Source organism: Pelodiscus sinensis, chromosome 22, assembly GCF_052426305.1.
Source record: "Pelodiscus sinensis isolate ZL-2025 chromosome 22, ASM5242630v1, whole genome shotgun sequence".
Lineage (NCBI taxonomy): Eukaryota > Metazoa > Chordata > Testudines > Trionychidae > Pelodiscus > Pelodiscus sinensis.
In genome coordinates, this window is record NC_143073.1 from 9,446,068 (window position 1) to 9,465,074 (window position 19,007).

The window sequence follows — 19,007 nt, forward strand, 5'->3', positions numbered from 1 at the left end:
TCATGCCAGTCTAGACGCAGCCTTAGATCAGGGCACGGGAATATATATCAGTCCGCAGGCTAGATTTGGTCCACTAGGGTTAGCTCCTGACAGGCCCCCACACTGTTTTATTTACCTGCAGTGCCTCTGCAGGTCCGGCCTTGGATCACTGTTCCCCTTCAACGGGAGCTGGATGGTGAACTGCCACCATTTCATTGTTAACCTCTGGTTTAGGAGATGATTTTGGCTCCTCCTCCTGGATTGGTTTGATCTCTCTTCCTCCTTCGAAGAACAGAGCTGGGTAGGCATCAGCAGGTGCCTCTTTCTTATGTTAACAATGTTGAAGTTGTGTTTCTTCTACCCCGTTTGCTGGGGGCTGAAATCGTTTGAGCCTGATGGGCAGAAGTCACAGCCAAGACGTGGGTGTCAGCGGCTGGTGACTGACAGCCAGCAGGGTTGCAGTGGACAGCTGTGATGAGCAGCCAGAAGGGTGGCATTGGAGAGACGCAATGAGAAACCGGTAGAGCAGTGGGGGCACAGCAAGTGGCCAGCAGGGATGGGAGGTGACGTTTTACATTTTACTTCACCTTAGGCCCCTCATAACCTTAGTCAGGCCCTATCTATGCTATGTACTTGTTGACTAATTAGCCTTCTGGTTTACTCACTGGCTGAGAGTAACAGCCAGCTATGGAGTTGGAGTGCAGGGGCCCTGCCTGAGTGGACTCTCCGTGGGCAGCCCACGGTGTGGAAGAGGAGGTTGAATGCTCCAAGCTCAGACCCAGAGAGGCCGGAGTGACAGTGTTTGCTCAGAGAGAGGCAGCCTGTGACCCCACAGTCCTGCCTGGCACCATTCTGAGCAGTTCCAGAGCATCAGCAAGGTGACTCCGCCACACCGCGGGCAGGTATATTTGTTGGGTGTGCGCCTGCGTTCACGTGTGTGCCGGTTGGCGTGCATGCCCGTGTGCGTGTGAGTGCGCACGTGCATGCGTGTTTCTCAGGCCGCACACCTTCTGCAGGGCCTGCACAAGAAGCTCAGACACAAAACTGCCGGCTCCTCCCACGACAGCCCGTTTTCTGTGACAAAAGAGCCATCGGTCCCCTCCCACACTGCTCCTGCACCCAGGATCCAGAGGAATCTGGGGGGGGAAAGTGGGAGCAGAAAGAGCCCAGCAGTTCAGCGCAGCTCTGCTCCCCCACCCCTCCCATGAGCAATGAGTCACTCCCCATCCCTGCCCCACAGTGTCTGGTGGAAGAGCAGGGGTAGAGGAGGGGGGAGGGGAAGGTGGGGAGCGCTGAGGGAATCAGTCAGACCATTGAGGTGCTCGGTGCCATCAGGGTCAGAATGCTCCACTTGGTGCATGGGGGGGAAGCTGGAGCAATGACCTGTCACTTATCGGGCAGGGGGAGCCAGTCAAAGCTCGGGCACAGGCCTGTCCATTTTTAAAGCCAATGTCTCTTGGCTTGGGACCGAGCTCATGGGGTTTGGGGCTGACTCACAATTTCTGACCATGCCAGGGGCCTGCCCGCATGGCTAACGAGCCAGCAGAGACTCTAGGCCACGATCGGTCTGCTTTTCTCCCAGCATCCTCCTCTTTCAGAGAGCTTGGGCCAGGACCAGATGCTCCCTTTTCCAGGTGGAGAAACTGAGGCACGGAACCGGGCGGGGACCTGCCCACAGTCGCACAGTGGCAGAAACAGCACAGAACCCAGGAGTCCTGGCTCCCAGCCCCCTGTGCTAATCAGTAGGGGTGCGTCTGCCCCAGAGCCCTACTTCGGCTGAACCAATTCCAGGTGACCCCATGACACTGCCTCCTGTCTGGGGTGGCCGGGCTGCTCACACGCCCCCTGCTGCTGCCCCACGGCGAGATGCAGCGAGTTACAGACTGCAGTGCAACGTGTCCAATTTCTAGGCGAACGCGCTGGGCTCTTGGCCGGTCCCGAAGATTCCCAGGGCACTAGGACAGAATCCTGCCCTGCTTCTGGGAACATCCTTCCTGGAACTCTCACACTCATCATTAGCAACAACCCTACTGTCTGCACAGCCCATATCTGCTGGGCCCGGCCCCTTCCCTCCCCCAACGGAGCACTAGCCTTCGCAAAGGAAACGGAGGCCCCACGGGTAGCGATCAGGGTGACCCACGCCAGGAAATGGGTTACAGGAGGGTGCCATCCATCACAGCCGACTCACGACAAGGGAATTTGGGAGCAAACGAGCCATTTTAACAGGGTTTTATAAAAACAGACGTTACTGATCAAGACCCAAATCGCCAGCCAACCAGCCAAGAGCCCAGCTCCCGCCCCTCAGTCCTCCAGGCCGCGGAAAGCGTTCTGCATTTCCTCATTCAGCTGCACGTAATCCGCCTTAATCTTCGCTTCCCCGTCCTTCCCCGGGTCCTTGGAAAGGAGAGACGAGTGAGCGAGCGTCAGTTGTTAGAAAGACCCCTTGCCTCAGACCAGAGGGGAAGGCCAGGGAAGGCGCAAAGGGTGCAGCACCTGAGTCTCCGTTTACTATCAGCCTTTCAGATTATGTGTGTTACCGTAGCAGTGCAGGGGCCTCTGAAGAGCAGGATCCTGTTGGGCTAGTACAAATTTAGGGACAACTTTTGCCAAACTGGTCTCTGATTTAGGGAGCCTAACATGCCGAGGTGGCAGGTTCGGGGAACTTTTGGTGGGGCCCAGAATGGGTCCAAGTCCTGCCCCCTCTTCTTTGTATGGGGTGGGGGGACAAAGGGTTTACGGTGGAGGAGGCATCTCGGGGCTGGGGCAGTGGATTGTGGTGTGGGCTCTGGGTGAGGATGAGGGATTGGGGTGTGGGAGTGGCTCCAGGCTAGGGTGGGGGTGAATGGTTGGGGGGTGGGGCTGGGGCCATAACAAAAGGGAGGGGCCAAAGGGAATCCCTTCCCATATGGGAGCATGGCTAAGGTCCCAGATGGCATCTCTGTCCTGCATGTGACAGTCTGGTCACAAGGCAGTGGGCTGAGTGATGCCAGCAAGTCTGCAGGGGAGCGAGAGGGCGGTTCCTCGAGATGCTTGGTAGGAAGTAATCTGGTGTCACAGAAGGGCCTCTCAATGCTCCAATGGCAAGGGGACAGCTAGCTAGAGAAACTGCAGGCGGAAGGAAGGAGTTGCATGGAAGTGTGGGTGGGTGGAAGAGTAGGATGGATGGATGGTCAGTGGCTGGATGGATGGTGGAAGGATGGATGGATAATCGGTGGAGAGATGGATGATAGTGGCTAGATGGACAATGGGTGGCTAGATGGATGGAGGGGGGGCAGATGGATGGATAGATGAAGTGTAGGTGGATTGATGGATAATCAGTGGAGGGATGGATGGATGATATAGTAGTTAGATGGATAATGGGTGGCTAGATGGATGGAGGGTGGGCAGGTGGGTAGATGAAGAGATGGTAGGCGGGTTGGTGGCTAGATGGATGGAGGGTTGGTGGGTGGATGGATGGGGTGGGTGGGTGGACAGAGGGATGGAGGGTAGGGCGGTGGGTAAGTGGCTAGATAGATAGAGAGTGGATGGATGGATGGAGGTGGACGGCTGGACAAATGGATTTGAAAGCCATGCCGCACCTGCCATTCTGGAGCAGTTTAATTAGCTAATACATGTCAGCCCCAGGGCCGACTGCCCCTGCCATAACATACACTAGCGCAGAGCTACAGCTGTGCGGCCTCTCACCTTGAACTTCATGGAGCTCAGCTTGTACATGATGTCCCCAAGGTTCTCGCGGATCACGGCCCAGGTGATCCTGTTCTCGGAGTGGGCTGTGGTCTCCACTGCGTGCTGGGCCAGGTCGTGGAAGGCGATCATGTTCTGCAGCATCCCCACCGTCTTGTAGAAGGGACAGAACCTGCCGCGACAGAGACAGAGACAGCCCTGGGGTGTCAGGGAGTCTCTGGGGCAGCCCCTATGGACACAACACTGGAGCTGCTCCCTGGAGTCCCCTACAGCAAGGCCCTCCTGGAGCAGCAGCAGCTCGGGGCAGGAACGGGAGGGGGCGGGGGTCCATCAACAACAGAGTGTGCTCGGAGTGGGGAGGGAGCTAGAGAGGAGCTAGATCCCCATGTGCCCTGAGCGTCCAAAATTCCCTCTGCCAGGCTGGGCTCCAAGGCTACCATCACTGGGCCATACTCAGCACCAGTTCTTCCTACCAGGCAGAGCCCTCCCTGATCAACGTCAGCCCACCACCGCCCCTTTCATCGCCCCAGTGGCCTTTGGCCCCAATCCCTGCTTTGCCCTCACTCCTGTTTCCCATGCCAGAGGAGATCCACCCAGTGGAAGCCAGCAGGGAATTGTCTCCCCTATGCTAAACCCGGCTGACTTTGGGGTGCGGCCCATCAACGCCCAGCAGTCATTTAGGACAGGAAGAGAAGAATGCCTTCTTCAGCCAGAACCGCTGAGCCACTGGGGTAGGGAGAAGAGAGCGAACTCTGGACATAACCAATGCCCAGGTGTGGCTGTGACTGCTGGAGGGAATGGCGGGACAGAGAGATGAGGTGGAGGGATGGAGAGCAATTTGGGTGTATGGGGATGGATAGAGCATGATAGGGATGTATGGGCATGGATGGAGAGCGGCCGGGGCTGGGGGGCTGGCTGGGGTCCATGGCTGTAGGGCAAACAGAGCTGGGATTGTGGGGCCCTCAGGGGGCCATGGCTGTGGGTCCAGGGCTGTGGGGCAGGCGGGGTCCAGGGCTGTGGGGCAGGCCGGGGCTGTGGCTATGGGGCAGGCCGGGGACCATGGCTGTGGGGCAGGCTGGGGGCCATGGGCTGTGGGTCCAAGGCTGTGGGGCAGGCCGGGGCTGTGGCTGTGGGGCAGGCCGGGGGCTGTGGGTCCAGGGCTGTGGGGCAGGCCGGGGGCCATGGGCTGTGGGTCCAGGGCTGTGGGGCAGGCCGGGGCTGGGGCAGCTGGCACCTGTCATAGGAGGAGTAGCCATTCTGCTGCAAGAAGTCGTCCTTGATGAGCTTGGCCACTTCCAGCGTGATCTTGTCAGACTCAGCCAGGGAGGCCTGTGGGAGAAGGGGGGGGGTCGGTTAGCCCTTCTCTCCACCTCCACCCCTCCCTCCTTCCTTCCCCTCCCCATCCCCCCCATCCCCACCTCCTCACCTTGCCCACGAGCTGCACGATCTCGGCCAGGTCCTCCTCCTCCTGCAGGATCTCCTTAGCCTTGGTGCGCAGGGCGGTGAACTCGGGGTGATGGCGCTCGTAGTGCTCGTCCAGCGCCCTCATGTACTTGCTGTAGCTGATGAGCCAGTTCACCGAGGGGAAGTGCTTCCGCTGGGCCAGCTTCTTGTCCAGCCCCCAGAAGACCTGGGCAGGGCGGGAGAGACACGCTGGTTAGTGAGAACAGGGTCAGGACTGGGGGAGGGGGTGATTCCCAAGGGCGGTCAAAGGCCCCAGGGAGACTCACCTGGACGATCCCCAGGGTCGCAGAGGTCACAGGGTCGGAGAAGTCCCCTCCCGGGGGAGACACACTGGGGTAACACAGAGAGGAACTTAGTCAGAGCAACCTGCCTCTCTGTCCGCTAGTCCACAGCTGGATCCTGCTGGGGCTTAGCTTCCTACCCCCCACCCAGTGGGGCTAAGGTACCACAGCAATGAACGTGGGGCAGACACTGTGTGGATGGAGGGATGGATGCTAGGGTGGATGGGTGCAGGGATAGGTAAATGGATAGCTGAACAGATGGATGGATAGGTGTATGTGTAGCCCTTACAGATGGACGGAGGTAAGGATGGGTGGATAGATGCTGGAGTGAGCAGATGCAGGATAGATGGCTGGATGGATGCGGGTGTGTGTGAATGGGGGGGATCACAGAATCCTGGGGTTGGAAGAGACCTCAGGAGTCATCGAGTCCAGCCCCCTGCCCAAAGCAGGACCAATCCCAACTAAATCATCCCAGCCAGGGCTTCATCAAGCCAGGACTTAAAAACCTCTAGGGATGGAGATTCCACCCCCTCCCTAGGGAAACCATCCCAGTGCTTCCCCACCCTCCTAGGGAAATGGTTTTCCCTAATATCCAACCTAGACCTCCCCCACTGTAACGTGAGACCATTGCTCCTTGTTCTGCCATCTGTCTCCACTGAGAACAGCCTCTCTCCAGACTCTCTGGAACCTCCCTTCAGGTAGTTGAAGGCTGCTCTCAAATCCCCCCTCACTCTTCTCTTCTGCAGACTAAATAATCCCAAACCCCTCAGCCTCTCCTCGTAGGAAATGTGCTCCAGCCCCCTAATTATTTTGGTTGCCCTCTGCTGGACCCTCTCCAATGTGTCCACATCCTTTCTATAGTGGGGGGCCCAGAACTGGACACAATACTCCAGATGTGGCCTCACCAGTGCCGAATAAAGGGGAATAATCACTTCTCTGGATCAGCTGGCAATGCTCCTCCTAATGCACCCTAATGTGTCATTAGGGCACACTGGATGGATGGATGGATGGATGGATGGATGGATGCAAGAAAGGGTAGGGAAATGGATGGACAGGTGAATGGATGGATGCAGAGATGGGTAGATAGATTCTGGTGGAGGTGGGTGCAGAGATAGATAAATGGATAGACAGGTGGATGGATGGATGGATGGATGGATGTAGAGATAGGTGGCAAAATACAGAAGTGGCTGGATAGAGCGTTGGGGGTCAGGGAGGGGATGTCGGGAACTTGGAGGTTGTGGAGGTATCAGGGTGCATCAGGGTGTCAGGGGCCTTTCCCCATGTTGACTTCGACTCCCCCACCTCATCAGTGTCACGACATCACAGCCGGGTGGCCAGACACTCAGGGAAGGGAGGAAGGACTCACGCGCCGACGATGCTGACGCTCCCCTCCCGCTCCGGGGTGCCCAGGCACTTCACTCGTCCCGCCCTCTCATAGAAGGAGGCCAGGCGGGCGCCGAGGTAGGCAGGGTACCCGCTGTCTGGAAAGCAAAGCCACAGGGTAACTGGGGATGCCTGAAGCAGGGCGGGTCTCAGCTGCAGCAGGGGGAACCTTCTGGACCAGGCTGGGTCAGAGGGGTAGGAGATTGGAGATCACAAGCTAATGGGGGGCTGGCAACGTGGCTGGAGTCCCTCTCATAGGGGAAGCAGAGGGGGCTCTGTCTCAGGACCGCCTAGCTCCTTGCAGTGCATTTAGTCCCCTACCTCGCTGATCCCCACATTGGGGCTGGGAACCCCTCTGCCCATCATGGCCTAAGCCCTCTCGGACAGGACCCCTGGGGGTGCCCTGGGGACAGGACAACACTAATCTGGAGATGCCCCTGGGGATGGTACCAACTGGGCCAGCAAGAGGGGGGTGACCATGGAAAAGGAAGAGAAACAATCAGGGGCTGCTTGGGATGTCCCTGGGGATGACACCAATCGGGGCAGCAAGAGGGGGGTGGCCATAGAAAAGGGACAGAACCAATCGGGGCTGGATAGGGGGATGGGACTGCACCAATCGAGGCAGAGGGGTGCAGAGGGAAGACATGTCAGAACACCCAGCAATGGAGCAGGCCCCATCCCCAGCGCTGGGAACCAGCTGCCGCAGGGAGCATGGCTGGATCTGGGGGGATGCACACTTGCTGGGCCCCATTTTGCTTTCCCAGAGGGGTTCAGAATTGAGGTTAATCATGCCCCGCCCCCAATGGACCCCCAGCGGCCCTCCATGCAGGGCCCTGGCCGCACAGCAGGCAGAGCATCACCTGCAGGCATCTCCGCCAGCCGGCCGGAGATCTCGCGCAGCGCCTCGGCCCAGCGGGAGGTGGAGTCGGCCATCATGCTGACGTGGTAGCCCATGTCGCGGAAATACTCAGAAAGCGTGATCCCTATGGGATGCCAGCATCAGCAACACAAATCCCACAGATCCCTGCCAGAGCCCCACAGCTCTGCCAGTGCCCCTCACTCCCGACCCACAGCCCCCTGCTGTCCAACCCTGCTCCCTCCCAGCTCTGCCAGTGCCCCTCAGTCCCGACCCACAGCCCCCTGCTGTCCAACCCTGCTCCCTCCCAGCTCTGCCAGTGCCCCTCATTCCCGACCCGTAGCCCCTGCTACCCCAGCCCTGGCAGACTGTGAGTCGGACTGAATTCTGTGATGCTTTGTCCCACAAAGCTGGGGCCTGGGAGGCTGAACCTTTCCCCCGCTTTCCATGCATCAGGGAGTCCCTCCTGCGGGCACCATGTTGGGGGATACATGACAGATAGCAAGGGCACAGGTGCTCACCTGTGTAGATGGAGGCCTCCCGAGCAGCCACGGGCATGTTGGATGTGTTGGCCACCAGGGCGGTGCGCTTCATGATGGTCTCTGTCTTCCCGTCCACCTCCATGGTGAGCTGGGGGCAAAGTGCAGCAGAGTCAGTGCTCGGGACAGGCCCCAAAGGTCTCCCAACCAGCACTAGCCCTGTACACGCCCACTGAACCAGCCAGGAGTCCCCCTTTGGGACTGGCCAGCCCACCACTTCTGGCCCAGCCAGGAGGGTCCCAGCATGGCTTGTGCCCACCCGGCCAGGGGGTATAGGAACATAGGCCTGCCTGCCATACATAATTAAACATGGACAGACCCATCTCTTAGGAGATAGGAGCAGGGAAGGAAAATGCTTAGCAGGCTGGAAACAGCATGTTTGTGCTAACAGTCAGGGTGCAGAGAAGACAAGACGTCTGAGCTAGTTAAGACAAGAGGGAGAACACCTGAGGAACCATTTATTACCGAAAAGATAACAATGGACAAGACAAGTGTCAGATGGAGAGGAGAGTGACGTGGAGGTCAAGCTTGGACAGAGGCTGCAGCACAGGGATTGGCTCCCACACAGTGAGCAAGCCAGGCCCCAAAAGTTCAGTAAAGGCTCCAGACTGGAGAGGTCTGGTGTGTCTGTGACTCTGGCTGTGTGGGGCGCCCTTCCCTGGGATTAGCCCGAGTGACGAGACTGCAGCCAGACTGAAGTCCTGGAGATCCAAGTGGAAGAGGTCTCAGGAGACCCCAAGAGAGGGTTCCAGCTGGGACCAGTCCAACACTACCCCTACCGGACTGGCTAGGAGTCCCAGTGAGGAGCAGCTCCGACATGCCCAAGGGGAGCTGCAGATGTTGGTGGCAGAAGGCACATGGCTCCTGAGCCCAGGTTTGACTGGAGAAACGCAGACAACACAGGATCCCAGCAAGCCCACAGCACCCCCAGCTCATGAGCTGCCCCCAGTACAAGGGAGTTTCCCCCTCACACCCTCCGCCATGGTCCAGGGCTCCCACCTCTCCATTGCCCAGGGCTCCCTCCTCCCCCCATCATCCATGGATCACACCCCCTCATCAATGAGATGCCTCCCATGGCCCGTGGCTCCCACCCCCAGCTGGGTGTACCCCCCCCCCCCCGCGGGCTCCCACTCTCGCTCACCTCGGGGAAATCCCGCAGCACCTCCGACATCTCGTTGCCGCGCTCGCCACACCCCACGTAGATGATGACGTCGCTGTTGGAGTACTTGGACAGCGACTGGGAAATCACCGTCTTGCCGCAGCCAAAGGCCCCCGGGATGGCTGTGGTCCCGCCCTGGACACACCTGTGGAGCAAGGGCGCCCTGAGCCAACAGCACGGGAAGCAGCCTGGGGCACTGTCCCCCTCCCCTTCCACGGCTCCCCTGTTCCCACCATTCCCTGGGTCACTCAGAGCAGCCACACGGTGGCAGGGTGTGTGACAGGGCGCCCCCTGCTGGCCGGTGACTTAACCTCTACCCCTCACTCCTGCAGCCCACACGGCCAGGGCTGGCCCTACCGTGAGGTGAACTGAGGCAGTCGCCTCAGGTGCCAGACTGGGGGAGGGGAGTGCCACTAGGACCCAGAGTGTAGAAAATTGTGTCTGCTGCTGGTGCAGAGGTATTCTCTCTGCTCTAGATGCAGAGATGGTGGAGTGCTGTGCTGGAGGAAGGAGGGCACAAGAGACCTTTCCAAGTTTTGGCCCAAGCGAGGGGGCATGGGGGCGTCCTTTGAGCTCCCCGCCTCAGGTGCCAAAATGTTGTGGGCCGGCCCTGCACACAGCACAGGCTTGTTGTGCTCTGGGTGCTTGTAGACTGGGGCTCAGTCCCTGCTGACAGCCACTTGTGGGTCCCAGCTGCTACACCAACAGGGGGGAGGGCAAGATGGGGCAGCAAATATACTAAGCACCAAAGGGAGCAGGGAGCTATAGATGCCAGAGTAAAGCTCCTAGCAACCAGCCTTCCATCACTACCCTGGAGAGAGTGACACTGGTTGGGGGGCCTGTCAGGGATAAAGCCGCCTGCTCGCCCCCAGGGGGTCTCCAGCTGCAGCAGTGTCACCAGCACTGGGGCAAAGCGTGTGTGAAATGCTCCGTGTTTTGCGCTGTGTAAAGGCCAAGAGCGGGGGCAGGAGGAATTGCGGGGGGGAGGGGGGGCACAGGGCTGAAAGCAGGAGCAATGAGGGGGAGAGAAGGAAGAGGCAGGCTTGCCACGCCAGCAGTGCCGGCAAGAGGAGACATTGGCATCCCTCCAAAAGACTCAACCGCGGCTGGAAAGTGATCAGTATTCCCTCGGACTTCCCATGGCACAGGGAGGGGGGAGCTGCCGGCCCAGGAGCCGGAGCTGAGGCATCAGAGAAAACCAAAGCTGCGTAAATACATCGCACACTTGGATCTATGACTGAGGGTCCAACGCCCCAGTTGACTGAGGCAGGGCTGGGAGTTCCCCTCATAGCCAGCCCTCCTACCCCACACCCCACAGCACCCCCTGCTGGGAGAGGCAGGGGCTGGGAGTAGCCAGGAGCTCCCCACCCCGGCCAGTCCTCCTGCCCCACTCCCCCACCACGCACCCTGCTGGGAGAGGGCAGGGGTTGGGAGTAGCCAGGAGCTCCCCCCACAGCCAGTCCTCCTGCCCCACTCTGCACAGCGCCTCCTGTTGGGAGAGGCAGGAGCTGGGAGTAGCTCCTTTCATGGCCAATGTTCTTGCCCCATTCCCCACAGCATCCCCTGCTGTTGGACACTGTAAGACACCCACTTCTCACTGCTCTCCCTTGTCTTTGCCTCTGGCGCCAGGGGACATGGAGGGAAAGCCACAGTCTCACCATCTCCCTGGGGTCTTCCCCTCCACCACCCTGAGCATCGTGTGAGCTCCCCAGCACTGTCCCTCCCGCCAGCAGCAGGCTGAGCGTGGGGCAAGGGGCGTCTCTTACGGAAACAGGGCATCCAGGACCCTCTGGCCGGTCAGCAGCGGGTAGTTGGCAGGGAGTTTCTCCATCACAGGCCGGATCTGCCGCACAGGCCACACCTGCACCATGGTGAGCTGCTCTGCCACACCCTCGAAGTCCAGCTCCAGCACCACATCCTGGGGGCAGGGCAGACATGGCTGAGCAGGGCCCGGAGCCAGCCACCCCGAGGAGGGGGAAAGCCAACCCTGGGCTGAGTCTCAGCTACATCATCCCTGCACTGGGCGGGAAGGGGCTTAGGGGCTTTAATTATCTTTGTGCTCCCCATATTCTGGGCCCTCCCCAGCCCCTGATGTCTCAGTGTGCCCACTCTGGGCCTCGGTTTCCCCATCTCTAAACCTGCAGAGGTGAGGGATATTAGACTCTCCAGTGTAAGAGAACTGCTTGTCCCAGGGCTACAACTGATTGCAGGGAGGAGCCAGTTCCTGGGAGAGGAATATGAAGGGCTCATTAAATAAAGGGGATTGTGGCTTATTAATAAGCAAACAGGAAGTGATCATCTGATGGCAACGTTTGAGACACAGGAAGAGCAACTCAGTTGCTGGACTAACCAAAAAACATTTTTTTCTAAAAATAAAATCAAAATGCAACAGGCTTAAGATGAGCCCGAGCCAGACTCCTAGGTCCAAATCCGCCCGACATGGACTCAGAGCCAAACTGCACTGCTCAGACCAACTGGATCAGACCTGCATGCCCAGCTTCGAATGCTTCTTGTGGTATAAACAGCAGGAAACAGGCATTGCTCTAGACCAATCACTGTCTTTGAGCCCAACTGAGTGCTTCCCACACAACCCACCCCCGGTAGTCACATTACCGAGACATCATAGTGCCCTGGAGGGGCAATATAGGTCACAGTGCCATGGCTCCGGGGCGGCACCATGATCTTGTGCTTGATGAGGGAGTTCTCGGTCACCAGGCCATAGATGTCCCCACCAGTCACATGGCTCCCGACCTGAAAAGGGGGAAGAGAAGCGTGAGATACAGGACCACATCTCATGGAAGGCTGCAGGGCTAAGGCAGCCCGGTCACCACAGAATTATAGAATAGAATCATAGGACTAGAAGGGACCTCCAGAGGTCATTAAGTCCAGTCCCCTGCCCTCTTGGCAGGACCAAGCACTGTCTGGATCATCCCTGACAGGTGTCTGTCTAACCTGCTCTTAAATATCTCCAATGATGGAGAGTCCACAACTTCCCTAGGCAATTTATTCCAGTGTTTAACCACCCCAACAGTTACGGAACTTTTTCCTAATATCCAGCCTAAACCTCCCCTGCTGCAATTTAAGCCCATTGCTTCTTGTCCTGTTATCAGAGACCAAGGAGAACAATTTTTCTCCCTCTTCCTTGTAACACCCTTTTAGATACTTGAAAGCTGCTCTCATGTCCCCGCTCAGTCCTCTCTTTTCCAAACTAAACAAACCCAGTTCTTTCTGTCTTCCCTCATAGGTCATGTTTTCTAGACCTTTCATCGTTTTTGTTGTTCTTTTCTGGACCCTCTCCAATTTCTCCACATTTTTTACTGAAACATGGCATCCACAACTAGACATAATATCCCATTTGGGGATAATCAATGCAGAGCAGAATTACATCTCGAATCTTGCTTACAACACTCCTGCTATAACACATCCCACAATGACGTTTGGGGGGGTTTTTCCCTGTAGGATTACACTGATGATTCATCCTTAGCTTGTGATCCACAGCTCCCTTTCTGCAGTTCTCCTTCCTTCTATTTTATGTGTGTGCAAATGATTGGAGTACAGATTGAACCTCTCTAGTCCAGCACCTTCAGGATTTGACCGGTGCCGAACCAGAGAATTTGACCAGGTGTTTAAGTCTCGTCTTGACAAAGCCCTGGCCGGGTTGATTTAGATGGGATTGGTCCTGCCTAGAGCAGGGGGCTGGACTTGATGACCTTCTGAGGTCTCTTCCAGTTCTATGATTAAAAGAAAAAAAAGACCATGGGAGGTCAATATCGTCTTACAGCATTATCAACACTTTCCCTGCTTACTGGGATGTTAGAAGACATTTGGGGTAAATTAGAGCTAAATAACAGCACAGAACATTGAGACTTAGGTCTGGTGTGTCTGTAAACAAATATTATGGGACTGGAGGAAACTTGGCCACACCCATGATAAGTGGACATCCGGCTAACTAAAATCATGCTGGGCCATGGATTTTCCCAAACCTGAGACTGTCAGACTACAGAGGGTCAACCTATATTTTGCATTTGCCCTTATTGAATTTCAACCTATTTACTTCATATCATTTCTCCAGTTTGTCCACATCATTTTTAATTTTAACCCTGTCCTCCAAAGCACTTGGAAGCATTCCTATCTTGGCATAATCCATACACTTTATAAGTGTACTCTCTATGCCAACATCTAAATCATTGATGAAGATATTGAACAGAACCAGCCCAGAACTGATCCCTTTGGAACCTCACTCAATATGCCCTTCCAGTTTGACTGTGAACCATTGCTACCTACTCTCTGGAAACAGTTATGCACCCTTTTTATAGTTAGTAACTCCATCTAGGAGTTTGTTTATGAGAAGATCTTGGGAGACAGAATCAAATGCCTTACTAAAGTCAAGATATACCACTTCTAACTCTTCCCCCTACCCACAAAGCTTGTCACCTCTAATCTTTTCCATTCATGTGTGGATTTTTTCCATCCATGTGCAGAATAAATTTTTATGTGCACAGAGGCATGTGCTATGGGCACTACTAGTAGAAACAAAACACCGCACTGTGGGCGCTCTGCTAATCAGCTGGACGGCATTTGAGTCTCTCCTGAGTGCACAACTTACAGGGAACACTGCTTATTACCCTGTAATTACCCAGGGAATGTTTGACATGCTTTGTTCATGTAGACATATGACTAGCAGGGGGTGCTCTGTGGCACTGACCCTCTCTGTTCTCCAAGGGCTGCCTGCCTCATATGGGGAACATTCCTCCCCAATCAGAAGTAGTTGGGGAGGAATGATCCACAGTTGTCTGGGCTCCTGGGTCCTGGCTTATCCTCAGGGATACACCTGCCCCGCATTCCCTTCCCCAGAGGAGGTCTCTGGTTGAGGTGTCCCCAATGTATCCCTGTTGTGATGACCTGAGAGATGGAAAGGAGCAGCAGGAACAGACAAATAGGTCCAGGAACAAAAGTTCTGGTTTCCTCATGTCCCTCGGGGCCAAGGAGTTTAGGAAATGCAGGGGCCAAATTTCAAGTTTTTCAGTTTGCACAAGGGGACGCTATCCGCAGCAGCACTAGGGGGTGCTGTGCACCTGGAGGTGCTAGCGTGAGGCTGCGACCCCAGGGCACATTCCTGGATAGCTGGTCCTCTTGCTCTACTGGGGCATTTCCGGGTATGCTGCATCTGCCGTCAGAGCTGGGCACAGCCCATGCCTGGTGATACAGTGACCCCTGCAGGTGGTGCCCTCCAGATGCCCAGGAACTGGCTCGGCGAAGGCAAAATTGCTGACAAAGTCTCCCCACGTCAGGTGCTGCCCCGTGCCGGGCCCCTACCCGGACGCTCTGGCTTGGAATGAAGTCCCACTTGATGTCCTTGGACAGCGCGGGGATGTTGATACCGCGGGGGATGTAGATGCTCTGGGTCAGCTCCGTGATGTCCTTCAGGGGGCGCTGGATACCGTCAAAGATGGAGCCCATGATGCCCGGGCCCAGCTCCACGGAGAGCGGCTTCCCCGTCCGCAGCACTGGGTCCCCCACGCAGACCCCCGCTGTCACCAGCGTTCAGGAACATGCACAGGGATGGGGGGGAGGGACTAGTTGGCTCGGTCCCTCCACAATGGATAAATAGAGGAGGCTGCAACTAGATGGGCATGGCCAGGTGATCAAAGGGCACAAGGTGCAGGCCTGGAAGGGGCACAGCCTGGGGGGTGTTTCAAGGGACATGGCCGCATAGGGGGGCAGGAGGCACACCCTGGCAGGGAGAATTTGGGGCGGGGGATGGCCTGGTTGGGTAGGGAAGAAGATGCAGCCTGGCCAGAGCAGTAGGAGGCACGGCCTGCCAGAGGGAGTTCAAGGGAAGTGGCCTGGCGAGGGTGTTTAGAGGACATGACCTAGGAGGGTTCAGGGGGTATAACCTGGTGGGGGGACAGGGAGAAAGGCTTTGTGGGAGGCTTCACAGGACATGACCCATAGGGGAATGGAGGGGCATGGCCTGGAGAGTGGTTCAGGGGAGCGTAGCCTGGCCAGGGATTTCAGGGGGTGTGACCTGGCAGGGGGTTCAGGGGACGTGGCCTGGTAGAAGTTCAGGGGTGTGGCCTGGCAGAAGTCATGGGGGCATGGTCAGGCAGGGGTCAGGGGCGTGGCTTTGTGGGGTTGGGGCGTGGCCTGGCAGAGGTCATGGGGGCATGGTCAGGCAGGGGTCAGGGGCATGGCTTTGTGGGGTTGGGGCGTGGCCTTGTGGGGTCAGGGGCGTGGCCTGGCAGAGGTCATGGGGGCATGGTCAGGCAGGAGTCAGGGGCGTGGCTTTGTGGGGTCAGGGTCGTGGCCTGGCAGAGGTCATGGGGGCATGGTCAGGCAGGGGTTGGGGCGTGGCCTTGCGGGATCAGGGGGTGTGGCCTGGCAGCAAGGATACAGGTCTCTTCATACACCTGGATGGTGGCCAGGTCTCCCTCGAGGCGGATGATCTCGCCCACTAGCTCTGTGTGCCCCACACGCACCAGCTCGTACATGGCGGCCCCGGCCATGCTGCTGGCAGTGACCACTGGCGGGAAGAGATGGGGGGTTAGACCCAGGGGATGGAACCCGGGCTGAGCTAGGGGAGGGGAGATGCCCTGAGCCAGGGGGCCCGCATGGCTCCTAGCACCCAGAGCTCACCTGCCCCCACACTTGTATCCCCTACCCTACCTCCTCTGCTCTCACCTGCTCCACCCCTTTCTCTCCCCCTGTATTCCCTTGCTCCCACCCTTGCCCCTGCTCTGTTCCTCTCCCTGATTCCTCCCTATCCACCTGCCACACCCCCTCCCCCAACTCTTCCATGTCCCTCCCGCCCACACTCCCTCCCCACGCCGCTGCATACGGTCTCTTCTGCTCCTACCCCATCTCAACTCCTTCTGTGACCTCTACCCCTTCCGCCCCACTCCTTCCCTGGCCCCCTGCTCATATCCCCTGCCCCTGCCCCAGGGGCAGGAAATCAAGGCCCTTTAAGTCATTGTTCTGATCACTCTTAAAAATCTCTTAGGATGTTTTCAATCATTTCTTTTGGGGGACTGGATGGGGGGGCGGGTCCATCTGGCCAGTGGGAAGGAACGTTGGGGCTGCTGCAGCTTCCGCCTGAAATGCAGGATGGACTGAGTTATCAATGCTGGGGGCTCAGGGCAGGGGAGGTGCTAATTGCCACAGCTGGAGGGGCATCTGACCTGAATGTTACCAACTACCACAGGCTAAAACCAAACTAGCAAGGCTCCTGATCCCTCCCAACCCTTAGAAGCCCTGGGTTCTATCCCCAGTTCTACCACTGGCCTGCCAGGTGACCTGTGTGGTCATGGCCTTGCCACATGTCTCAGTTTCCCCATGTGTACGTTGGGGCTACAGCTACTGACCTCCTCTGTAAAGCCCTTGAAGATCTACTGATGAAGAACAGGGTATTATTAGCACTTGTCCAATGACACTACAGCTACGTCTAGACTGGCATGATTTTCCGGAAACGCTTTTAACGGAAAAATTTTCCGTTAAAAGCATTTTTGGAAAAGAGCATCTAGATTGGCACGGACGCTTTTCCGCAAAAGCACTTTTTGCGGAAAAGCGTCCGTGCCAATCTAGACACGCTTTTCCGTAAAAAAGCCCCGATGGCCATTTTCGCGATCGGGGCTTTTTTGCGGAAAACAAATCTGAGCTGTCTACACTGGCCCTTTTGCGCAAAAGGGACTTTTGCCCGAATGGGAGCAGCCTAGTATTTCCGCAAAAAGCACTGATTTCTAACAGTAGGAAGTCAGTGCTTTTGCGGAAATTCAAGCAGCCAGTGTAGACAGCTGGCAAGTTTTTCCGGAAAAGCGGCTGATTTTCCAGAAAAACTGGCCAGTCTAGACACAGCCGGACTTGTGTACTTAAAATTAAGCCCAAGGATAAATGTCTATAGCAGCTGCAGCTGGATTTTTACTAACACTTTTCGGTGAGTGGCATCAAATCTCTATCGCTTCCAACCACAATTGCTTCTTCCAGGGCTGTGCATAGCGATGAGGACTCTCACCACAGAGCTACTGGGAGCCTTTTTAGATGCATAGGCTGTCGGCCGGAAGGCCGAGCTGGCTGTGACCGTAGCAGGGGCTGTGGGGCTATCCAGGGTGGGGGAATGTGTGCTGTTGTGGTCAAATTGTGACAAACTTCTTGGCCTGGAGGGGAAGTGGGGGGAGTGAATGATCCCTGTGAAACCTCACCAACTTCTGGGAAAGTATTTCAAGCAGGCCCGTATGCAGGAATTCTTTGGGGAGTGCTTTTTTGGTAAATGTGGACTGCAAGGGTGTGAACGCATCCCCCTATGGTCCAAGTAAGCATGCTCCGGCCAGCTGGGGGAAGGCTGGGGCTGATTTCCCACCCCTTTCCCTCAGGAGCGAGACCCAGCCCCACCTCCCAGTTTTGCTCCTGGGGGAGAGGGGGGAAATCAGCCCCAGCATTCCCTTGGCCGGCTGAAGTCTGGGGTGGGGGAGGCTCAAGCATTGCACGGCCCCAGTGCACTGCCCCAGCCTTCCCCCAGCTGGCCAGAGCATGGAGAAGGGAGGCTGGGGCAATGCACCAGAAGCAGCCCCATGGAGGACCATGGGGGAGGGGTGCTTTTGCCCTTTGCACGCACCCCTGCATACGGGCCTGTCAAGGAACAGGATGAAAATATCCCCCTTGGCAATGGACACTGGGGAGAAAGCCAAGCATCAGCCACTGGGAAGTAAATAGCTGGATGCAATTTTAAACCAGCCATTTAAATTCTGTGATATTAATAATAAATGCTTCCATTGTATCTTAAAAAGGGGAAAAAATCCAGATTTCTTTGCTCTGCCCTTGTTTTGTGGCCAGATGTGCTTCTTCCCCAGCGTGGCTAGGAAATGAGCTCTGGCCAGGCTTGGTGGCCGGCATCCCAGACCCTGGGGTAGATTGTCCTCAGATTGTCCCAGCAGGGCCCGGATTCCTAGCACCCAAAGTCTGCCTGCTCCTGGGAAGTGCACCACTCTCACCTACCTGGCCCGGAGACACCGTGGACAAACCCCAGCGTGCTCTCCTTCTCCTCATCCTCTAGCGTAGGCAGGCTGGAGAACTCCATGGCTCCCGGGTTCAGCGGCGGCTGAGTTTCCAAAGAGAGACACATTTAAATCAAACTAGGGGGTTGCTCTGCTGGTGCCCTGCAGACCCAGCTGGCTGCTCGCACTGTTCTACAGGGAATTGGTGCCTGTCAAGTTCTCTCTTGCTTGAGATTTAGGCCAGCCATGCCTCCCATCAAATGCCTCTTCCCCCCTCTACCCCCAAGACAGGGCTGCTGGTAGGCGCAGGAGTGTGTGACCTGGGCTTCCCCATGGAGCTCACAACTGAAACACGCCAAGTGCCAACACTCAGTGGGTCCCAGGGGTCTCTCTGGCATGGAGGAGGGGAGCCTGAAGTGCCCCTTGAGTCCGTGGCCTGAGAGAAGTTCAGAAGAAAGGGCCTAGCTTACTGCAGGCTCTGGATATGCCCGGGGCTGTCAGCAATGACCGTGGGCGTCAGCCAGCCAGGCTGGGAAACTCCATAGTAATCATGAAAATGTAGACTCTGTGCTGGGGAGGGGAGTGAGGCTTAGAGTGATGACAAATGGGGCCTGGAACTGTGCTCTGGGGAAACAAACTCCCTGAGCAGGGGTGGGGAATCTCTCCGAGAGAGGA

General features: G+C 57.0%; 2 protein-coding genes across 2 annotated transcripts in view; one reads left to right on the top strand and one right to left on the bottom strand.

Moving 5' to 3' along the window:
- KLHDC9 (kelch domain containing 9) overlaps positions 1-19,007 on the top strand; it is a 32,333-nt gene that overhangs the window by 3,635 nt on the left and 9,691 nt on the right. The window lies entirely within an intron of this gene.
- LOC102447139 (V-type proton ATPase catalytic subunit A-like) lies at positions 2,194-18,458 on the bottom strand. Its single transcript, XM_075906990.2, has 14 exons — positions 18,334-18,458; positions 15,740-15,868; positions 14,662-14,876; positions 11,959-12,096; positions 11,112-11,263; positions 9,328-9,490; positions 8,169-8,277; positions 7,652-7,774; positions 6,775-6,889; positions 5,394-5,457; positions 5,090-5,293; positions 4,898-4,992; positions 3,664-3,835; positions 2,194-2,373 (listed from the first exon to the last, which is right to left on the bottom strand). The coding sequence occupies exons 1-14, from the start codon at positions 18,413-18,415 to the stop codon at positions 2,281-2,283; spliced, it is 1,854 nt and encodes a 617-aa protein (XP_075763105.2). The 5' UTR covers positions 18,416-18,458; the 3' UTR covers positions 2,194-2,280.

Coding starts and splice junctions, on each gene's coding strand:
- LOC102447139 (XM_075906990.2), bottom strand. CDS start 18,415: ATGGAGTTCTCCAGCCTGCCTACGCTAGAGGATGAGGAGAAGGAGAGC. Junction 11,264..11,958: donor CAGGGCACTATGATGTCTCG/GTAATGTGACTA, acceptor CCCTGCCCCCAG/GATGTGGTGCTGGAGCTGGA. Junction 9,491..11,111: donor GTCCTGGATGCCCTGTTTCC/GTAAGAGACGCC, acceptor CTTGCTCCACAG/GTGTGTCCAGGGCGGGACCA.